We start from the raw sequence: 19,469 nt of genomic DNA, 5'->3' as shown, positions 1-19,469 counted from the left end.
ATTGTCCCGGTCTACTCTGTTTGGCAAAACTATCTGAAAAGGTAGCTGAAACCTGAAAAGGTAGCTGAAAACTGAAAAGACAACTGATAAGGTAGCTGGAAATTAGTAGCCGATAAAGTAACTGATTATATAAAAATGTGTTTGGCAAATTATCTGAAAAGATAGCTGATTTTGATAAAATGACGTAAAAGGATATGAAAATTATTTAATATTATAGAATAAAGGGGTACAAAATGGAAAATAAGTCATTTCAGGTACCTGATTTCTCAAATGCTACCTGAGGTAACATTTCATTTCAGGTACCTTATTTGACCAAATAAGCTACTTGCCATTTGCCACACACTTGAAAAAAATCAGGCAGCTGAAATTTTGGTCAAATAAGCTACTTTGGTCAAATAAGCTACATGAAGTGTCGTGTCAAACGGAGCCTAAAATAAAAGAGGCACGATCATTCCGAAACATATATCAAAAATAAAAAGGGATTTTCTCATTTGTACCCCTCTATTATTAGCTTTTCTCACTTGTACCCCTGCGTATTTCATAAGCCCAGATGTACCCCTCAACTTTGCAATGACTTTCATCCGTGACCAAAAGTCATATTCCGTTAGTTAAAATCTGTTAAGTTTATGATTTGACAATTAATTATTCTCTAATCAATTTCAATTAATCCTTGACACTAAATAATCGTAATAATGGAAATAAAATGAAGTATTAATTTTTTTTAAATAAACCCCCTCAATCACGGCAAGTACCCTTGTTACCAGCGACATCTTATCACCTTCGATCGCCGTCATCATAACTCAGACTACCTTGCCATTGAGCACCTTCATCAAACCTCGAACGAAAGCCACTGTTCCTTGCTGCGCTCACCATTCCTTGGTGCTAAAGCCGTTTCACTGTATCTCTCTCATTCAACTTCACAATAAGGCGATAGAATACATCCCCTAGTTTTGGTGGTATTAGAGAGAGGGGCAAAATTGTGGCCGAGGTCAAATACTGCTGGCAGTGGAGTGCGGTAAATTGGACTGGTTTTGTATGGTGGTGGGCCCTGGTGGCCGGTGCAGTAGTTGGCGGATGCTGGTGGTTGTGATGGGGTTGGGGCATGCTTTAATTTTCAGATTTGTAAAACTATTTTCTTGTTTTTTAAAATTAATTTTCTAATCTTACAAGTAGGATTTAATGATAGTTAAAGTTAATTAGCAGCTAATAATATGCAACATCACCATTTAACGGACTAAAGTTGACAGAATTTTACTTTTGGTCGTAAATGAAAGTTATTGTAAAGTTGAGGGGTATATGTGGGCTTATGGAATACGCAGGGGTACAAGTGAGAAAAGGTAATAACACAGGGGTATAAATGAGAAAATCCCAAAATAAAATAGTCAGTTTGGGTCAAAATTTAGTGCTCTCTCAATACTTTAGAGAAATAGTCCACAACTCCACAAGGGTATTCTACGTATTCACATATGCCTAATCAAATCTGGATTCACTATGTTTCAAAAAAAAAAAAAAAAAAAAATAATCTGGATTCACTATAAGACATTAAGACATAAGAATCTGAATCTGAATCCTTATAGAATCCTAGCCACTGTAGCCAGCCCCAGAGCACACCCCTAGACTCTAACCGAATCCCTAAAACTAACAACTTACAATCATCACCAGCAAGGTGATATGACTACGGTTTCGGTAGAATCCATAACACTTCCTCTGTCGAGCTTAACCACGTCTGTGTATCTAATTCGCTGTACTTACCAAGTAACTGTCCATATTCATTGATGATACCCAAACTCACTGCTCTATCAAATTCCGAATCAAAGGTTTTGTCACAGTCAGACGGAGTGTTAATATTCTTGGAGTCGAAAACTGAAGTAGGAGACCCGTGGACAAACCCGTCTCCTAGTTTACCAGGAATATCAACTATCCCACAATCACCGCTCGAGTGAGCTTTCTTGTCTGCAGCAATAGCAGCGTCCTCACAGGCTGTAAGAGAACCACCTGAAACCCAACTCTTCAACTTTGGATGACGAATATGCACACGATTCCTTTTGTTTCGCTTTCTAACACCCCAGTCCCAAGGAAGCTTTTTCCGCTCTAAATAAGCCCTGCAAGTTCCCACGCTCGAACTTTCCTGTCCCTTTAGCATTTTCTCAAACTCCGCCTTTTTCTTTTTTACAACAAGTGCCGCCTCTTCAAGGGTTCCATAATAACCCAAGTGAACATCAGCCTTCAGCAGTGGGTTTCTGACTCGTGCCCGCCACCTATTTCCTCGTTTTTCAACACCAGGAAAACGCTTCTTCACACCAGAAACACCATCACGAGTTTCAACGTCTACGCCTTCCTTGCTATAAAACTTCTTCCCCTTAAAATACCCCCTGCAAGTTCCCATGCTCAAACTCTCCTGTCCCTTAATCATTTTCTCAAACTCCGCCTTTTTCTTTTTCACAGCAAGTGCCGCTTCTTCAGGGGTTCCGTAATGACCCAAGTGAACACGAGTCCTCAGCAGCGGGTTTATGACTCGTGCCCGCCACTTATTTCCTTGTTTATCAACACCAAGAAAACGCTTCTTCACACCAGAAACACCATCACGATTTTCAACCTCTACGCCTTCCTTACCATGAAACTGTTTCTCCAACTCGACCATTTTCCTAACAACCCGATTTTCCTGATATAACCTCTATAAAATCTACACCACTACAGTACTTTATATCAAACCGGATAATTAATTCTGAACAACCTACCAATTTTCTTGATAGACAACACTATTCTCGCAAATTGCGGGGTAAGGGGGTGTCGGATAATTACCCAACAACGCAATTTTCCTGATATAATCCTCGAAATTCTACCAATACCTCTACACTAGTCTATATTCCAGTTCATCAAATTTATTTCACAATCAAAAATTAGTTCCAAAAAGTTGTATTAGTAAATCAAAGTACAAAATCAAATTACAACCCCAAACCGGTTTAGGAAACCGAATATTTAAGACATACAATTACCATAAACGCATATACCATATATATTACACACAATAATATATTTCCGTAACATTACCTAAATAACTGGGGTAATCATAGCTGGTGACGGTAAAAATATAGGGTTTTATGGTGAAAACCTAGTTGGGGTCAGTGTAAATTACGTTTCCTTGGTCATATGGGGAATACTGTAGTTATTTTATACCCTTTTTTGCTTAAAAAGAGAGAGTTAAAGAATTAACATGTGTTAAAACTTCACGGTAGGTCGGGTAAAACTTACCCGATCAGAATGACCAGGGGCGTCTTAAACCAAATGGAGGCCCGGTGCAACACAAAAAAATGAGGCCTTAAACATGAATACACAAGTGTAATATATTTCAAGGTTTGTATTGAATTTCGTCAATAAAGCTTATAAATCAGGTGACCAAAACCGGAGGCCCGGTTCCCGCGCCCGTGGTTGGCCGGGTTCTTAGACGCCCCTGAGAATGACCGGCTCGCATAACCCAACCGATGAACCGCACTCGAATAGACGACCTAAAACTATATGATCATGTGACTAAGGTTTCGGAAGAATCCGTCACATATTCGTCAACCACATCTGTGCATCTATTTCGCTATACTTACCCAGTAACTGTCCATATTCATTGATGATACCCAAACTCACTGCTCTATCAAACTCTGAATCAAAGGTTTTGTCACCGACAGACGCAGTGTTCATATTCTTGGGGTCGAAAACTGATGTAGGTGACCAGTTTGAGTTTTCATCGAGAGCATTCAAATTATGAGCACACGACAAAGAAGTTGGCATCAAGTCATATCCAAATTCACACTCGAACTTCATCTGAGATTCATTCGCTTCAGAACGAGCCCTAAATTCAACCCAATCACACTCCGGCATATTCACTCTGGCATCAAACTCGGCTTTCTTCTTGTTAAAAGCACTTAGAGCCATTTCAAGAGTATTGTAAGTCCCTAACCAAACCCTATCCCTTGATTCCGGCTTTTTAATTCTAGCAACCCATTTACCAGAACTTATTCTCCTCACACCACGCGGCACCATAGGCTCCATAACATCACTACTCTGCTCATCCGAGCATCCAAATTCCTTAGAGACTTCATTATCAGGAATAACCCTCAGTTTCGCTCCATACATTTCATGTAACTCGGCCCTTTTCCTGTCCACAGCATTAGCAGCCTCCTCACAATTTTTAAACGAACCACATAAAACCTCTTTCTTCAACTCTGGGTGCCAAACTTGCGCAAGGTACCTTCCGTTGTTCCATCTAACGCCCTTAGGAAGCTTCTTCCCCTGAAAATACCCCCTACAATTTCCAATGCTCGAACTATCCATGCCCTTGAACATTTCTTCAAACTCCGCCCTTTTCTTAGCTGCAACTACTGCCGCCTCTTCAAGGGTTTTATAATAACCTAAGTGAACATCAGCCTTCAGCAGTGGGTTTCTGGCTCGTGCCCGCCACTTATTTCTTAGTTTATCAACACCCAGAAAACGCTTCTTTGCACTAGAAACACCATCAGAAGTTTCTACCTCTAGAACTACCATTCTTTGCGCTTATGATTCTACCACCGTATAATTAAACTTAACAACACAATTTTCCTGAAATAATCCTTTATACATCTCAGTACAACTACAATAGTCTATAATTAAATAACAATAACAATAACAACAACAACAACAACAACAACAACAACAACAACAACAACAACAACAACAACAACAACTACTACTACTACTACTAAGCCTTAATCCCAAAATGATTTGGGGTCGGCTTAGTCTATAATTAAACAAGATAATTAATTCTAAAAACCCATTTTCCTGGTATAATCAATAACGGAACCAAAGGGGTGATTACTAATGAAATAAAGTACTTCCTCCGTCCCAGACAATTGATGTCCTTTGTTTTTGGCACAAAGACCAAGGAAAGAAGAGGGGGATAATTATAAGATGATAAGTGGACCAAATTGAGTGTGAACATTAAATTGCTCATCAAATGCAATCATAAAATAGAAAAGATAACAATTGACTTAAACACCGAAAATGTAATAGGACAACAAATCACAAATGAAGGGGATGGAGGGAGTAAAGTAGAAAAAATCCGAAATTTCAACTAAAAATTTCAATCTTCTAATTGGTTGGAGGAGACCGCCCTGCTAACCCGTCTCAATCAATTGTTTACCTTTGATTAAACTACCCCTCAAGAGAATATAAAACATTAAAAAAAATGATTGAGACGGAGGGAGTATTTATTTAATCCGATGAATAGCCACAATTTGATGACATGCAATATGTACAAAACTATGATATCATTTCATCAAAGATGGGTTGAAAAGGTGATGCTGATGAATAAACTACACTAGTAAAAATTAAAAAAAAAATCAAAGAAATTAACCAAATTATTACCTAAGTAATTGGGTCATCACTCATCAGTCATCACCGGTTCCATAGACATCGCTGGTGACTGTATAAAATATGGGTTAACACAAATTCTCATTCGTGACGGAGAAAATCCGTCACAAGCTTGTCGTGAGAGAAAGGGACAAGTGGGGGGAGGGTGAGTCACAAGCTTGTGACCGCAAGACAGAAATGTTGGTTTTTACCGTGAAACCAGGGTGGGGTCAAACTAATTTACCCTTTGTTTTGTAAATGGTGATACTGTAATTCTGTTAACACCAAACTGCTTAATGACTAATGAGGGGATTTTTCTAAAGTATTGGGAAAGATATCATCAAAGATAGTAATAAAATAGACAAATATGGTATAAAAAGGGAAATTATTAATAAAAATGGTCACGCTGTAAAACAATAAAGTTGTTTTCAGTCGGTTTTCAGTTTTCACGCTGTAAAAGGGAAATTATTGGGAAAGATACCAATTACCTGAGAAATTGGGTCTCAGATTCTCAGACATTAATCTTGAACCGGGCAATTAAGTCGGTTTTCAGTTTTCACCCGTTCTTCCCGTCAAGACTCCACGGTAAGTCGGTAATTGTTAAAGTGGATAAAAATTTAGAGGTGGGAATCGGGTCAGTCGGGTTACATTAGGTTTGGTTCGGGTCAAGTCGAATTGGTTATTTTTGGGTTGGTTTAGGTTTGGGTGGGGTCATTATCCAGTCTAGTTATTTTATTGCATTGATTCAATTTTTATCACTTTAACAATTACTGGGATAAATTTTCCTAAATTGATTTGTCAAGGTCAAGCTTGTGTCCATTCTACTTTGACTCGTCTCTTCAAGAGACGTATAGTAGATGAAGAAGACAATACAATAATGAAGAAACATAATTATCGATAAAGAGTTTAATTTAGTTTTGATGTGAAATATTTTGATAAAATTAAATATGAATACATATAAAATCAACATCCGAGTTCTGACGAGGACTAACAATGCCTCAGCTGTAGACGAAAAGTGAGCACTCCCTTACATTCTGCTTAGATAAAAAAAAGGGAAGAGAGGAACGAGAGAGATGGTGTAAGCTTGTTGATGTGTTGAAAACATACAGAGAATCCATTGAATTGATGATATCTACGCTTAATTTCATGTACTCCGTATTATTAACAAGTGTCAGTACAATAACAAAGCAAAACAATATGAAAGCAAAGGTATAGCCGAAGCCACACCCGTGGCAAAAACCAGCAAGATGATCCAGCAGCAAAAAGCTCCACGGTACTGGTACCTGCAGAGATAGTACGGACAAGTATCCGCGATCCCGTCTACCCACTAGCCAAGCCCAACCACAGCTGTTCATCCAATTCGCGATATTTACCCATCAACTGTCCATACTCATTGATGAAACCAGCACTCACTGCTTCATCAAATTCCAAACTACAAGTCGTCTGCTCATTCAGGCATTCAAATTTGGCAGGAGCCTCACTCTTGCATTCCTGCAGGACTTTATCATTGTCTACATGATCCCTCGGCTTCCTCCCATACAGTTCCCGTAACTCAGCCCTTTTCCTGTCTGCAACAACAGCAGCCTCCTCAACAGTACTGTAAGTACCAAAAGACGCACATCTCTTCAACTCAGGGTGCCAAATCTTCACACGAAACTTTCCTGATTTCCTTTTACTAACACCGCGAGGAAGCTTCCTCTCATCCAATTTATCTTTACAACTCCTCACACTAAAACTGTCCTCGGCCTTTAACGTCCCCTCAAACTCTGCTTTCTTATTTTTCACAACAAGAGCAGCCTCCTCAGGGGTACTGTAACAACCCAAGTGAACTTGAAGTTTCAGTTTCGGGTGTTGGATTCGCGCGCGCCACTTATTTCGCAATTTACTAACACCAGTGAATTGCTTCCTTTTCGCCGAAACACCATCATAAGTTTCAGTCTTTACAATGTTTACATCCTCCTCATGATTAAACGTCTCCTCAAACTCCGCCATTATCGTCTTATAATCCATTTAATTTACTAATATACTCCTCTAAAGATCTACTGTATTAAGTCTGCAGTAATTAGTTCTATGTAACACAGAATTATCAATTCTAATAACTATATTTTGATAAACATGGAATAGTTAATAATTAATTACTGTTAAAATTAGGTCTCAGATTCTCGGACATGGAATAGGTAGATGGGAGAAAAAGGGAATTGCAAACTCTTGTGAGTCCGGAGAATCATGACACATCTATTTATATTAAGATTAGATGGACCTCCTGCTTTATTACAGTTGAAAGAATATGACATGTTAAAAGGAAACCAATAATGAGTTGGTTTAGGATTCGAGTCAAACTCGGGTCTTGAGTTTGGGTGTCAGGTCGAGTCATTTGGAGTTGGTAAATTTTATCAGGTTTACCTAGATTTGTCAGGCGGGTCAACTAGGTTGGGTCAATTCGGGTCGTCACTTTTGAGTTGCAAGAGTTTAGGAGGGGCCAAGTCCTGCCGGATCAATTGGGGTTTGGGTCAAACTCGGTTCTTGAGTTTGAGTGTCGAGTCGGCTACGGATAGGGTTAATCGGGTCGGCTCATTCGGATCAGGTTAACTTTGCCAAGTTTAGGTACCCAACATTATAATCGCCTTTGTGCTCCATTTGTACTAGACCTGGTAAATCTGACCCGACTCAAATGACCGGCCCGAATAACCCGAATTGAGGGCCAGTTCTAACCCAGACCCGAATTGATCCGAGTCTATTCAACCTAACATGAATGTTCATTATTGTATACTGACTGTTTTCCTCAAATAACTTGATAACAACTCACCCATAAATAACCCGAGCCCAAAATGACCCAAACCGTCTCAAAATTTTACAAACCCAAACCCGAATTGAGGCCCCAAACCTGACCCGATTGCCCCCTTTGCCGGGTCTTTATAAGCTTGCATCAAAAAAAAAAAATTTGGGTATATAGCGATAGGATTGTTGTAGTTTTGTTCAATACTTCAATCTAATCAAAATTTCTAGGGTTTATCTCCCCAATACAAAAACCCCTCTTTTCAATCCCCTCCTTCAAAACCCTCAACAATGGCGTCAAAAAGCGGACAACGTAGCATCAAATCCTCCGCCGCCGACAATTCAATCCTCAGCAGAGTTACCTCCGCCGTCTCCGAATCCTCCATCGTCCAAAAGGGCAAGGAAAAAGCTTCCGACGCTATTTACGTCGGTAAAAAACTGTCGAAAAGCACCGGAAAAGCCGCTTGGATCGCCGCCACCACCGCTATTGTTCTCCTCCTTCCTCTCATCATTGAATTCGACCGTGACAGTCAGCTTGATCAACTTGAGCTCCAGGCTTCTCTCCTTGGTTCTCCCGCTCCTCCCGCTGTCGCTGCTAAACCTTACTGATTCGGTTTATTTTCGCTTGCTTTATCGTATCAGATTATACTATTCGATTGCCGAATTCTGGATGATTGACGAGCTTTGTTTGCCCTTTGTTTTAATTAATTACCAATTTATGGCGAATTTTTAGTTTTAATCTTTGGTGTTTTGGTTACGGTTTTTTTGTTCATTGTCTGTTTAATGTGTTATCTTTCGAATTCAGATGACATCAATGGTAGATTCTGATGTGCTGCCTTATGTTTTTGCTCTTTGATTGTTCGGGGTTAATGCTGAGATTATAAAAGTCAGAACTCTGTTACTCTGTATGTGGGAGCTCTAAGATGAAACGAAACACTGGTCATAAAATCATTATGAAATTCCGAACTTTGATATGTGGGAGCTCTGAGATGAAACGAAATAATGGTAGTTAATCATTATGAAAGTCGTAACTTTGATATGTGGGAGCTCTGAGATTGTTGTGATGTTATAGTGTAAGATTCTGAAAGTCATCACTTAATTTCAGATTGTTGTGATGTTATACTATGAAATTATGAAAGTCGTAACTTTTGATATCTTGGAACTCTGAGATGAAACGAAATAATGGTAGTTAAGTCAGGGCAGCGCTGTTTACTTCATGTTTCAAATCGGTTGTTTGACCCTAACAACCGATTTACCTGATATTACTGTCCCCACACCAGCCGCAACCTCTGCATCACTAGCCTGCACGTCTGAGCATTCAAATTTGCCAGCAACCGATTTTTCCTGATCTTACTCTCCTCACACCAGCCGGCACCTTTACATCACTATTCACTAGTCTGCACGTCTGAGCATTCAAATTTGGCAGCAACCTCATTTTCACAGTCTCACATTCTCACATTCCTGTAAGACCCAATCATCGTCTTCACACTCACCATTACCCCTGTGCTCCCCCCCCCCCCATACACTTCCCGTAACTTAGCCTTTTTCATGTCTGCAACGACGGCAGCCACTGCACAAGTACTCTAAGAACCAGATAAAGCATATTTCTTCAACTCAGGATGCCAAATCTGCAGAAGTGGGTGTGTCTCCACTTTCTCTTCTAATAATACGACAAGGAAGCTTCCTGCCTCCGAATTCATCCCCACATCCTTTTCATCCGTAAACCAAGTGAACTTGAACCTTCTGTTTCGGGTGTTGGATTTGTGCCTGAAAATAACGAATGACGTGATAATTCTAAAATATTCGATCAAATTTAAATGGTTGTTATTAGAGTTAAAAAAACGCAGTATAAGAATAAAACAAAACTAGTATAGTAAAGAGTAATTGGTAATTTTTATAATGTTCAGATTTGTCCTACGAGTAATTTATATATCCTTGATTTGTGAGCTTTTATTGTTTTTTTTTTTGGTGCGTAATGTGAGCTTTTATCGCAACACTCTGGATACAGTTTAAAACTAGCAAAAACGTTACGCTGGCACAGCAAGTCCATTTTATGATGTTAATCTTTGCTTAAGCTGATTAGTTCCAAATGACTCGATGAAAATTAGGTCGAGAATCATACAAAACCGCAAACTGTTAAGAGACCCGGGAAATTACTAATCGATACATTCCGCCTGCATCAAACTCATGATTTCAACTTTCAAGCATAACAATATGTGCATAAATGGTCAAAAGTCAAAACTCAAGGACTCGGAACACAACTGTCCGAAACTTAAGGGCTGTATATAACTAGAGCCTGCAAGATAAACCCACACAAGGAACAACCTAAGCATTATTTTCCCGTCTGTCTTCTATTTTGGGGGCTCTACGATCTTATTCTTCGACTAAAATTAGAAGTTACGAGTCTGATGTCCCTTTTCAACAAGGGTCTTCACTTCAGTATTCTCGATCTATCACATCTCGAACCAAATTGGTTCATCTAAGATGCTAAACTCGCCCAGTAACTGCCCATATTCATTGATTGTCCCCAACCTAACCGCTTCATCGAAGTTAGACACATTACCCGGCTCAATAGTCAAGTTAAATGAAACATCAACCATAGTGCCGTTTGGGTCATCAGTAACGGAACTGTGGCTAGAATTTTCACTATCCAACACTGAAGTTGGAGAGTAATAACAAGCTGTAGTATCAAGAGCCTTTTCCGCACCAGTACGTTCAGAAAAAAGCTTGGCCTTCTTCTTAGAGTTAAACTTCTCGTTCCTCCGACTCATTTGGTCAATCACACTTTTGTCACCGATACATGCACTGTTTAACGTCTCTAGCTCAATATTTGAGGTAAGAGAGCCGTGAACAAACTCGCAGTCCAGCTTCTCATAACCGATCTGAACAGCTCTCTTTTTGTCATAAGATCTAATAGCCTCTTCAGCAGTAGCCGGCACATTCACATCACTAGTCTGCTCGTCTGAGCGTTCAAAATTACCAGTAACCTCGCTCTCAGTTTCCTGTAAGACCTTATCATCGTCTTCATACAATTCCCGTAACTCAGCCCTTTTCCTGTCAGCAACAACAGCAGCCTCATCACAAGTACTATAATAACCAAATGAAGCAAATTTCTTCAACTCAGGGTGCCAAAGCCGCACACGAAAATTTCCACGTTGCCTTGTAACACCACAAGGAAGCTTCCTCCCTTCAAACTCATGCACACGTCTTTTTTCCATCAAACCCTCCTCGGCCTTTAACATCTCCTTAAACTCCTCCTTTTTCTTTTTCACAACAAGGACAGCCTCCTCAGGGGTGCTGAAATAACCCAAGTGAATTTTAAACTTGAGTTTCGGGTGTCGGATTCGTGCCTGCCACCTTTTTCCCTTTTTAATAACCCCAAAAGATTGCTTCAAGAATTGCTTCCTTTTCGCCGAAACATTGTTTACATCTTCCTTACCCTTAAACCCCACCTCAAACTCCGCCATTATCGTCTTATAATCGATTTTCCTAATATAATCTTCTAAAAAATCTACAATTAACTCTACATTAATTAATTCTATGTAACACAGAATTATCAATCCTAAAAATCAATGTTAGCTAATCAAAAGGGCTTAATAAGATTAACAAATCCATTGTATAATCAATATTACGTCTAAATTGTGATTAACAAAACGGATTTACCTAAACGAACGATTTAATTACCTTAAATTTTGGGTCTCAGACATTAATTAATCTTGAATCGGGTAATTAAGTGGGTCTGCAGCCGTTCTTCCCGTCACGGTAAGTCGGCAAGCGTTACGGAGTAATTTGTAGGGATGTCAAATTGTCAACGGGTCGGGTATAACATTAAGTGGGTACTGCTAGACCTGGCAAAGCTACCCAATCAAAATGACCCGACGTGATAAGGTTGACTTGAGACCCAAAGTGAATCGAACTTGTTTGATCCAAATATGACCAAAAGTCCGTATTGACCCGATCTGAATCTTGATTGACCAAATATGTGATCCGACCATAATAGCTTCGAGAAAAACCTAGTAGGCATTTTGATTATGGAATGAAAAAGTATTACTTTGATTAACTTAATCATTTCATAAGTAGAATGTTAATATTGTGTTTAACAACAACTCACTTGCAACAAAAGCATTACTTTTGCATTGTTTATTGATTTCCTTAATTTTTGTACCAAATTGAAATGGGGCAAATATTATTATGGGGAAGGTGTAACGAATAGGAACGTACAATGTTACATCGCAATATGGCATAGTCTGCTGTTTTCATATTACAGTTATACTCCATATAAGAAAATAATAAAAGAATTTCCTAGTGTAATAGACTTTCATATAAGAAATTAATAAATGATACGGAATACTCCGTAAAAAACTTTTTAATCAATAAAAAAATAATAAAAGAATTTCCTTTGGCCTTTGATAATGCATATATAAGTCCTTTTGAACAAGTTCCATGCATCATCTATAGCAAAGATTTGCATGAAATTAATGACCTCCGCCTCCACCACTAGGTCCCGAAGCAAGCTGCTCGAGAAGAGGAGCCATTCTATGTTTTGCCCTTTCATATAGCAGGTACATTGCTGCTATGTGACCGTTCTTCGCATCATCGGATTCTTTTGGCATCACCCTAGCACCTTCAACTTGTAATTGACATGAAACTAACATTACAATCACAAACCATACAACCCAAACACAAAGCATGCCCCGAAAATTCATCGTCTATTCAAAAATGACACAAACGAAAAATGAATACAAATCTTCCTAAAAAAAGTTACTAGTCGAGGCCTCGAGGGGGTTGTTTTATGTGAGTTTTCGTATAGGGGTACTTCCCAACACTGCTAGAGGACACCATTATATATAGGTGCTGAAATGAGATCATCAAGCCTGATGTCTCATACTAAGGTGGCTGTTTTCCAGGAAACAAGGCAAGGACTAAGTTTTTGACAAAGAATTTTGAAACAACATATTCTAATTTGATGACTTCAGGTATGAGGAGAATTCTGGGTTGAATTTTGACTGCCTGTTTTGAATTCAATTTCGGTCAATTCCAACAACAAATCAGGAAAACGAAATCTTTGTATCAAAATAATCTGGTAATCACAAACATCATCGAAATTTAGTCCTAAGCACATGAAATCTAAAAGCCTTAACCCTAATTTCTCACAAACCTACTACTACACTAAGACTTGCGACTGAGAATGCCACCAGAAAACCATTATCAAACTACGGTTTGAGACCTGATCTCGTTGTGGCCTTATCTTGCTCTTCCAATAATATACACGGCCAATACCACCTTACAGACTTACAGTGCAGTCAAAATAACCTTCAAAACCTTGATGACTCGGTTGTCATGCAGTGTCACACCAAATATTTATGAGAAACAGGCAAAGTTACCCAACAACAACAATTTTCAAACATGATGTAATCATATAGTTGGATTAAAATTGTACCTGGCATAATATCCCGTGATTTCAGCGCCAAGAGAGAGTATATGTACATTCAATTAGAATCATGATGCCTCGTAAACAAACTGAGACTGGATTTCACCGCTGGAGGTATCCAAAAGAGGGATATCAATACATGTTTGATTTGGTCAGAGTAGCTGTGATTGTTGGACATGGATCCCAGAGATGTCATGTAATCACCAAAACCTGTTAAGAAAACCAGGAACATAATACTCCGTAATAATCAATGCAATTAGTACATCGACACCATCAAATCCATGATTTCAGTAAAGCAATATGTACATAAATAGTCCAAGTCACAACTCAACATCTCAGCCCTCAAGAACTGGGGAGTACAAACATAAATGAGTAGTTCCGAATGACAACGAAAATATAGAAAAACTCTGAACTTGCTGAACTCGCCAAGGAACTGCCCTTATTCACTAAATCACGAAAATATAGAAAAACTCGGAACTTGCTTTAAAATAACACTCACTTCCAAATGACCTTCTCCGGTTTCCTCAACACCCCGAGGATTCGAGGAGGCTCTCCTACCCAAGAATATGCCCATAGCCGCACTTCTTAACGTTAACTTCTCCTCAAAATCTAACATATGGAGTACTATTTTCCACATCATTATAGCACCAAAAGTCGGTCGTCTGAAACAGTTTCAAACAGATGGGCTACCAATCCTAGAACCATTTGACGACAGCGATAGCTCTATCTGTATAGCCTTCAGGTGCAGTTTTTTCTCAAAGAATCTAAGGCAAATATGATCCTCTATTTATTTAGGTGCCTAAAATCTGCATCAATTGCATCACAAGTATCGTACAAGTTCCACTGTATCAGCTTCAAAGAGCATTTATAGTAGATGCATCAAATTAAAAATTATTAAGATCCATCATTTATTTAGGTAACAAAAACATTGGCAAAATATTCGGACAGCATAGTTAAAACAAACTGAATTCATGGGCTTCATGAAAGCTTGCAGTTTCATTATCAATTTGCAAAAATATTTAACAATGCCAAAGGCGCCTAATGGCAGAGTAAAACGACAGGGTGAGGCGAACGTACGCAACTTTACTCATCTGCTGAAAACATCAAGAGTTTGTTTCAAGATGACCCATAGATAAACTTCCTGCAGGAATCACATAAAGATATCTACTCTTAATTTCATGTATTAACAAATTTCTAACGCTGTGTATGTCACTCCAATTCCAAAAACCATATTTTTATTGATATATTTCAAGATAGCAAGTAAAAACAATAAGAAAATACGAGTATAGCCGATTCCTTAACAATATACTTGCAATGAAAACCATGATACGGCAAAGAGCTCCACTGTAATTGTAGTAGTATATCCCCTATCCACTACTGGCGACAATTTCATCAGGCAAGCCCAAGTACAGCTGTTCATCCAATACGCGATATTTACCCACTAACTGTCCATATTCATTGATGAAACCAGCACTCACTGCTTCATCAAAGTCCAAACCACAACTTGATTTCTTCTGACTCTCTTTGTCAATCAATCTTTTGTCAACTGACATCCCTGGCTCAATATTTGAAGTAGGAGAGCCTTGAACAAACTCGCATTCCAGCTTATCAGGAACATCAACTACCCCACAGTTCAGCTTAGACACATTACCCGGCTTAATAGTCAAGTTAAATGGAACATCAACCATAGTGTCGTTTGGGTCATCAGTAACGGAACTGTGGCTAGAATTTTCACTATCCAATACTGAAGTTGGAGAGTAATAACAAGCTGTAGTATCAAGAGCCTTTTCCGCACCAGTAGGTTCAGAATAAAGCTTGGCCTTCTTAGAGTTAAATTTCTTGTCCAAACTGCAAGTTGTTTTCCTCCGACTCATTTGGTCAATCACTCTTTTGTCACCGATACATGCACTGTTTGACGTCCCTAGCTCAATATTTGAAGTACGAGAGCCGTGAACAAACTCGCAGTCCAGCTTCTCATAACCCATCTGAACAGCTCTCTTTTTGTCATAAGATCTAATAGCCTCTTCAGCAGTATCGCAAGTCCCTAACCGAATTCTCTCATTTGACGCTGGATCTTTAATCCGAGCAACCCATTCATCGGATCTTACTCTCCTCACACCAGCCGGCACCTTCACATCACTAGTCTGCTCGTCCGGGCATTCAAAATTACCAGTAACCTCACTCTCACATTCACCACTACCCCTCACTTTCCCCCCAGACACTTCCCGTAACTCGGCCCTTTTCCTGTCAGCAACAACAGCAGCCTCATCACAAGATCTATAATAACCAAATGAAGCAAATTTCTTCAACTCAGGGTGCCAAAGCCGTACACGAAACTTTCCATGTTCCCTTGTAACACCACAAGGAAACTCACCACTACCCCTCACTTTCCCCCCACACAGTTCTCGTAACTCGGCCCTTTTCCTGTCAGCAACAACAGCAGCCTCATCACAAGTATTATAATAACCAAATGAAGCAAATTTCTTTAACTCAGGGTGCCAAAGCCGCACACGAAACTTTCCACGTTGCCTTGTAACACCGCAAGGAAGCTTCCTCCCTTCAAACTCATGCACACGTCTTTTTTCCCTCAAACCCTCCTCGGCCTTTAACATCTCCTTAAACTCCGACCTTTTCTTTTTCACAACAAGGACAGCCTCCTCAGGGGTGTTGAAATAACCCAAGTGAATTTTAAACTTGAGTTTCGGGTGTCGGATTCGTGCCTGCCACCTTTTTCCCTTTTTACTAACCCCAAAAGATTGCTTCAAGAATTGCTTCCTTTTCGCCAAAACACCATCACAAATTTCATGACTTTCATCCTCTACAATGTTCACATCCGCCTTACCCATAAACTGCTCCTCAAACTCAGCCCTTTTCATCTTGGTATCAATCACAGTTTTCTCCTTCCTAAAACATCTAAGAGCATCTGCAAGAGTATCGTAAGTCCCTAACCAAATTCTATCATTTGACACTGGATCGTTAATCCTAGCGGGCACCTTTACATCACTAGCCTCCTCGTCTGAGCATTCAAATTTGCCAGCAACCTCACTCGTAGTTTCCTGTACGACCTCATCATCGTCTTCACACAAACCACTACCTCTCACTTTCCCCGCATACACTTCCCTTAACTCAGCCCTTTTCCCGTCTGCAACAACAGCAGCCTCCTCACTCTCAGTTTCCAGTAACTCAGCCCTTTTCCTGTCAGCAAAAACAACAGCCTCCTCACAAGTAGTATAATATAATAACCAAATGAAGCATATTTTTTCAACTCAGGATGCCAAATCCGCAAACGAAACTTATCAAGTTCCCTTGAAACACCAGAAGGAAGATACCTCCCTTGTAACTCGTTCCCACATCTTTTCATCCTTAAACCATCCTCGGCATTTAACATATCCTCAAACTCCGCTTTCTTATTTTTCACAACAAGGGCAGCCTCCTCAGGGGTGCTGTAAGAACCCAAGTAAACATTAACCTTGAGTTTCGGGTGTCGGATTTGTGCCTGCCACTTAGGGCATTAGCAATAAGGGGTTTATAGAGAGGTTTGTCCACTATTTTAGAGGTTTGTGGACAAACCTCTCTATTGTTGAATAAAGTTAAGAAGCTTTATACAGATTTGTTGATAGTAAGTGGGTCCTTATGTGTAATAGTTTATTGTTATGCATGTATTTTCTTTGTTTGTGGGCCCATAATATGAACCTTCACATTTTTGGTCTATTGTTATGAAGAGGTTTATTGTTAGAAAGGTTTGTATGGTGGATGATTTGGCATGAGATAAACCTCAAAAGAGGTTTGTCTATTGCTAATGCCCTTATTTCCCTTCTTACTAACCCCCAAAAAATGCTTCCGTTTCGCCGAAACATTGTTTACATCTTCCTTAGCCTTACTTCCATGAATTATATGATCCATTAAACTAACAACATCTAATCCGGCCGGACTATCAACTTTCGAAGATATTAAATTAGGTTGATCCACAATGAAATCGCAGCTAAGGCATTTATTACCCTTGTGACGGTCACAATTTGCGACGGGCAAATGTGACCAAATTTTGATAAAATATAACCAGTCAAGTACTCTTCATAAGATATTACCTATAAAAAAATGGTCACATTTTCTCATAAAATGGTCACATTTGGCCCGTCACAAGCTTGTGACGGAATAGTACCCGTCACAAATGAGAATTGGTGTTTACTAGTAAACCAAACCTTAAATCCGATCATTTATTTACCTATTCCATTTTTTAGTTTGACTGCGGTTTGATGGGTATACTGATAATCCACTTGATCTTTGTTCCGAATCAAAGGTAAACAAGTGATCGAGAGTCGAGACCAGGGAGTAACAAATAAGAAATGCAGATCAATATCAAGATTCAAGTTCATAATCTTCACAAAATTTAGTAACCGAAATCATCAATTAAATCAAATTTGATCATCAAACAACTAATAAGACAGATAATTTACAAAACTAATAACCCGATTCTTCAAAATCATACCACTAATCTGAAAAATTTTATGGTTACAATTACAATTAAATTGAAGGAAGAAATGAAATTAAAATTATTGAAGAGAAAGAAGGGGGTAAGTCATTAACATACCATCTGGCGCCAAGAACGCCTCGATTGAAGAGCTGATTCAACATTCGATTAGTATCGCAATGAACCCTAAATTCTTTTGCAATTTGGGGATTTAATTGATTTATCCTAGGACCCTTTATCCTATTGAATTTGATGCAATCAAGAGTAAAGTGAATTTTATTGCACAGTTAATTCTTCTCTAAACCGATTTTACACAAAGCTTATTGTAGAACCATTAATTATTCGTAGTTGTTCATTCATGTACAGGTTTTACTCATTCATGTACTTTTTTTCATTATTTTTCCATACTATACCCTTTGCTTAATTCTCTCTAAGTCTCTCTAATTCTCTCCCTCATAAAATTAATTAGATTCTACAAAATTAATCAAATCCGTCAAATTACACAATTATGGATGCTAATTTTCATATCGATTAGGTAATAATTCTAATTCTTAATTTTATTAATTATATCATCAAATTGATTTACCTTAACTAAATTAGGGTTTGTTTAAACCGTCGTCGAAGTTGGACAAACTGACGGCACACATCGAGAGTGAATTGCTAATATACTTTCACATGTCATCAAATTGGGGCATTAAAAGTTCGTAATTGATCATGACATATGATGATAGTATACTCTCAGGATTACCATCAAGATCTAAGCTTATACATGTCTATCTTGGCACTGAGATATTCAAATTTGTACCACGACACATTTTCAGTGCATGTACCATCAAGATAAGTGCATGTACCGTCAAGATGGCCGGTAGCACAAGGGAGGCGGCGGAGGGGTGGTGGTTGGATGGTGGTAGTTAGAGTAAGAAAAGAATAAATGAGGAAGAGAGAGTGTGTGAAATAAGGGTATTAAAATGAATTCATTAAAATATAAGGGGTATTATGGTAATGTACGTCCATGATTGAGTAAACCCGTACATGAATGAGCACCACCCTAATTATTTTACTTATAATTACCCAGTTCTAATCACCTCCATTAACTACCATAAATCCATGGATAATAAGGGGGGCAATAACGTAACTTTATTACTCCATAGTTTTACGATAAAATCGTTGTAAATCTATTTTACATATGACTTAAACAGCTATATCAGGGGTGTTCAAAATCCGGTCCGTACCGGAAAAATGAACCAGCCCGGACCGTAATCTATTGGACTGTAATCAGAATTAAAATTCTGGTCTGATCTTCGATCCAACATTTATTAAGATTCCGGTTTTCGGTCTGGTCCGAGACCAGTTTGGACCGGAAAGACAGGAGTTATTATTATTTAATTTTTTTTTTCCTAAAAATTACAAAGTATATTT

The 19,469-nt window shown here is 38.9% G+C and overlaps 2 protein-coding genes across 5 annotated transcripts; both read right to left on the bottom strand.

Moving 5' to 3' along the window:
• Positions 1–3,300: 3,300 nt before the first annotated feature.
• Positions 3,301–5,653, bottom strand: LOC141598926 (uncharacterized). The gene is made up of 2 exons (XM_074418754.1): positions 5,392–5,653; positions 3,301–4,587 (listed from the first exon to the last, which is right to left on the bottom strand). Exon 2 carries the CDS (start codon positions 4,531–4,533, stop codon positions 3,550–3,552), a length of 984 nt encoding a protein of 327 aa, XP_074274855.1. The 5' UTR covers positions 4,534–4,587; positions 5,392–5,653; the 3' UTR covers positions 3,301–3,549.
• A 6,654-nt stretch (positions 5,654–12,307) lies between these two features.
• LOC141598925 (uncharacterized) lies at positions 12,308–18,344 on the bottom strand. 4 transcript variants are annotated; one of them, XR_012523673.1, is made up of 4 exons: positions 18,171–18,344; positions 14,896–16,777; positions 13,592–13,792; positions 12,308–12,781 (listed from the first exon to the last, which is right to left on the bottom strand). XR_012523673.1 is itself a non-coding variant. In XM_074418753.1 (2 exons), exons 1-2 carry the CDS (start codon positions 18,212–18,214, stop codon positions 14,950–14,952), a joined length of 1,872 nt encoding a protein of 623 aa, XP_074274854.1. In that variant the 5' UTR covers positions 18,215–18,315; the 3' UTR covers positions 14,792–14,949. The 4 variants fall into 4 exon arrangements, 1 of the variants encoding a protein (XP_074274854.1); XR_012523674.1 differs by having other exon boundaries at positions 12,308–12,775; positions 18,171–18,315; XR_012523675.1 differs by having other exon boundaries at positions 12,308–13,792; positions 14,896–17,025; positions 18,171–18,278.
• Between the last annotated feature and the right edge of the window lie 1,125 nt (positions 18,345–19,469).

Source organism: Silene latifolia, chromosome 9 (assembly GCF_048544455.1).
Source record: "Silene latifolia isolate original U9 population chromosome 9, ASM4854445v1, whole genome shotgun sequence".
Taxonomy (NCBI): Eukaryota; Viridiplantae; Streptophyta; class Magnoliopsida; order Caryophyllales; family Caryophyllaceae; genus Silene; species Silene latifolia.
The sequence above is the reverse complement of the archived record's forward strand: the minus strand, read 5'-3'. Positions and strand labels throughout refer to the sequence as shown.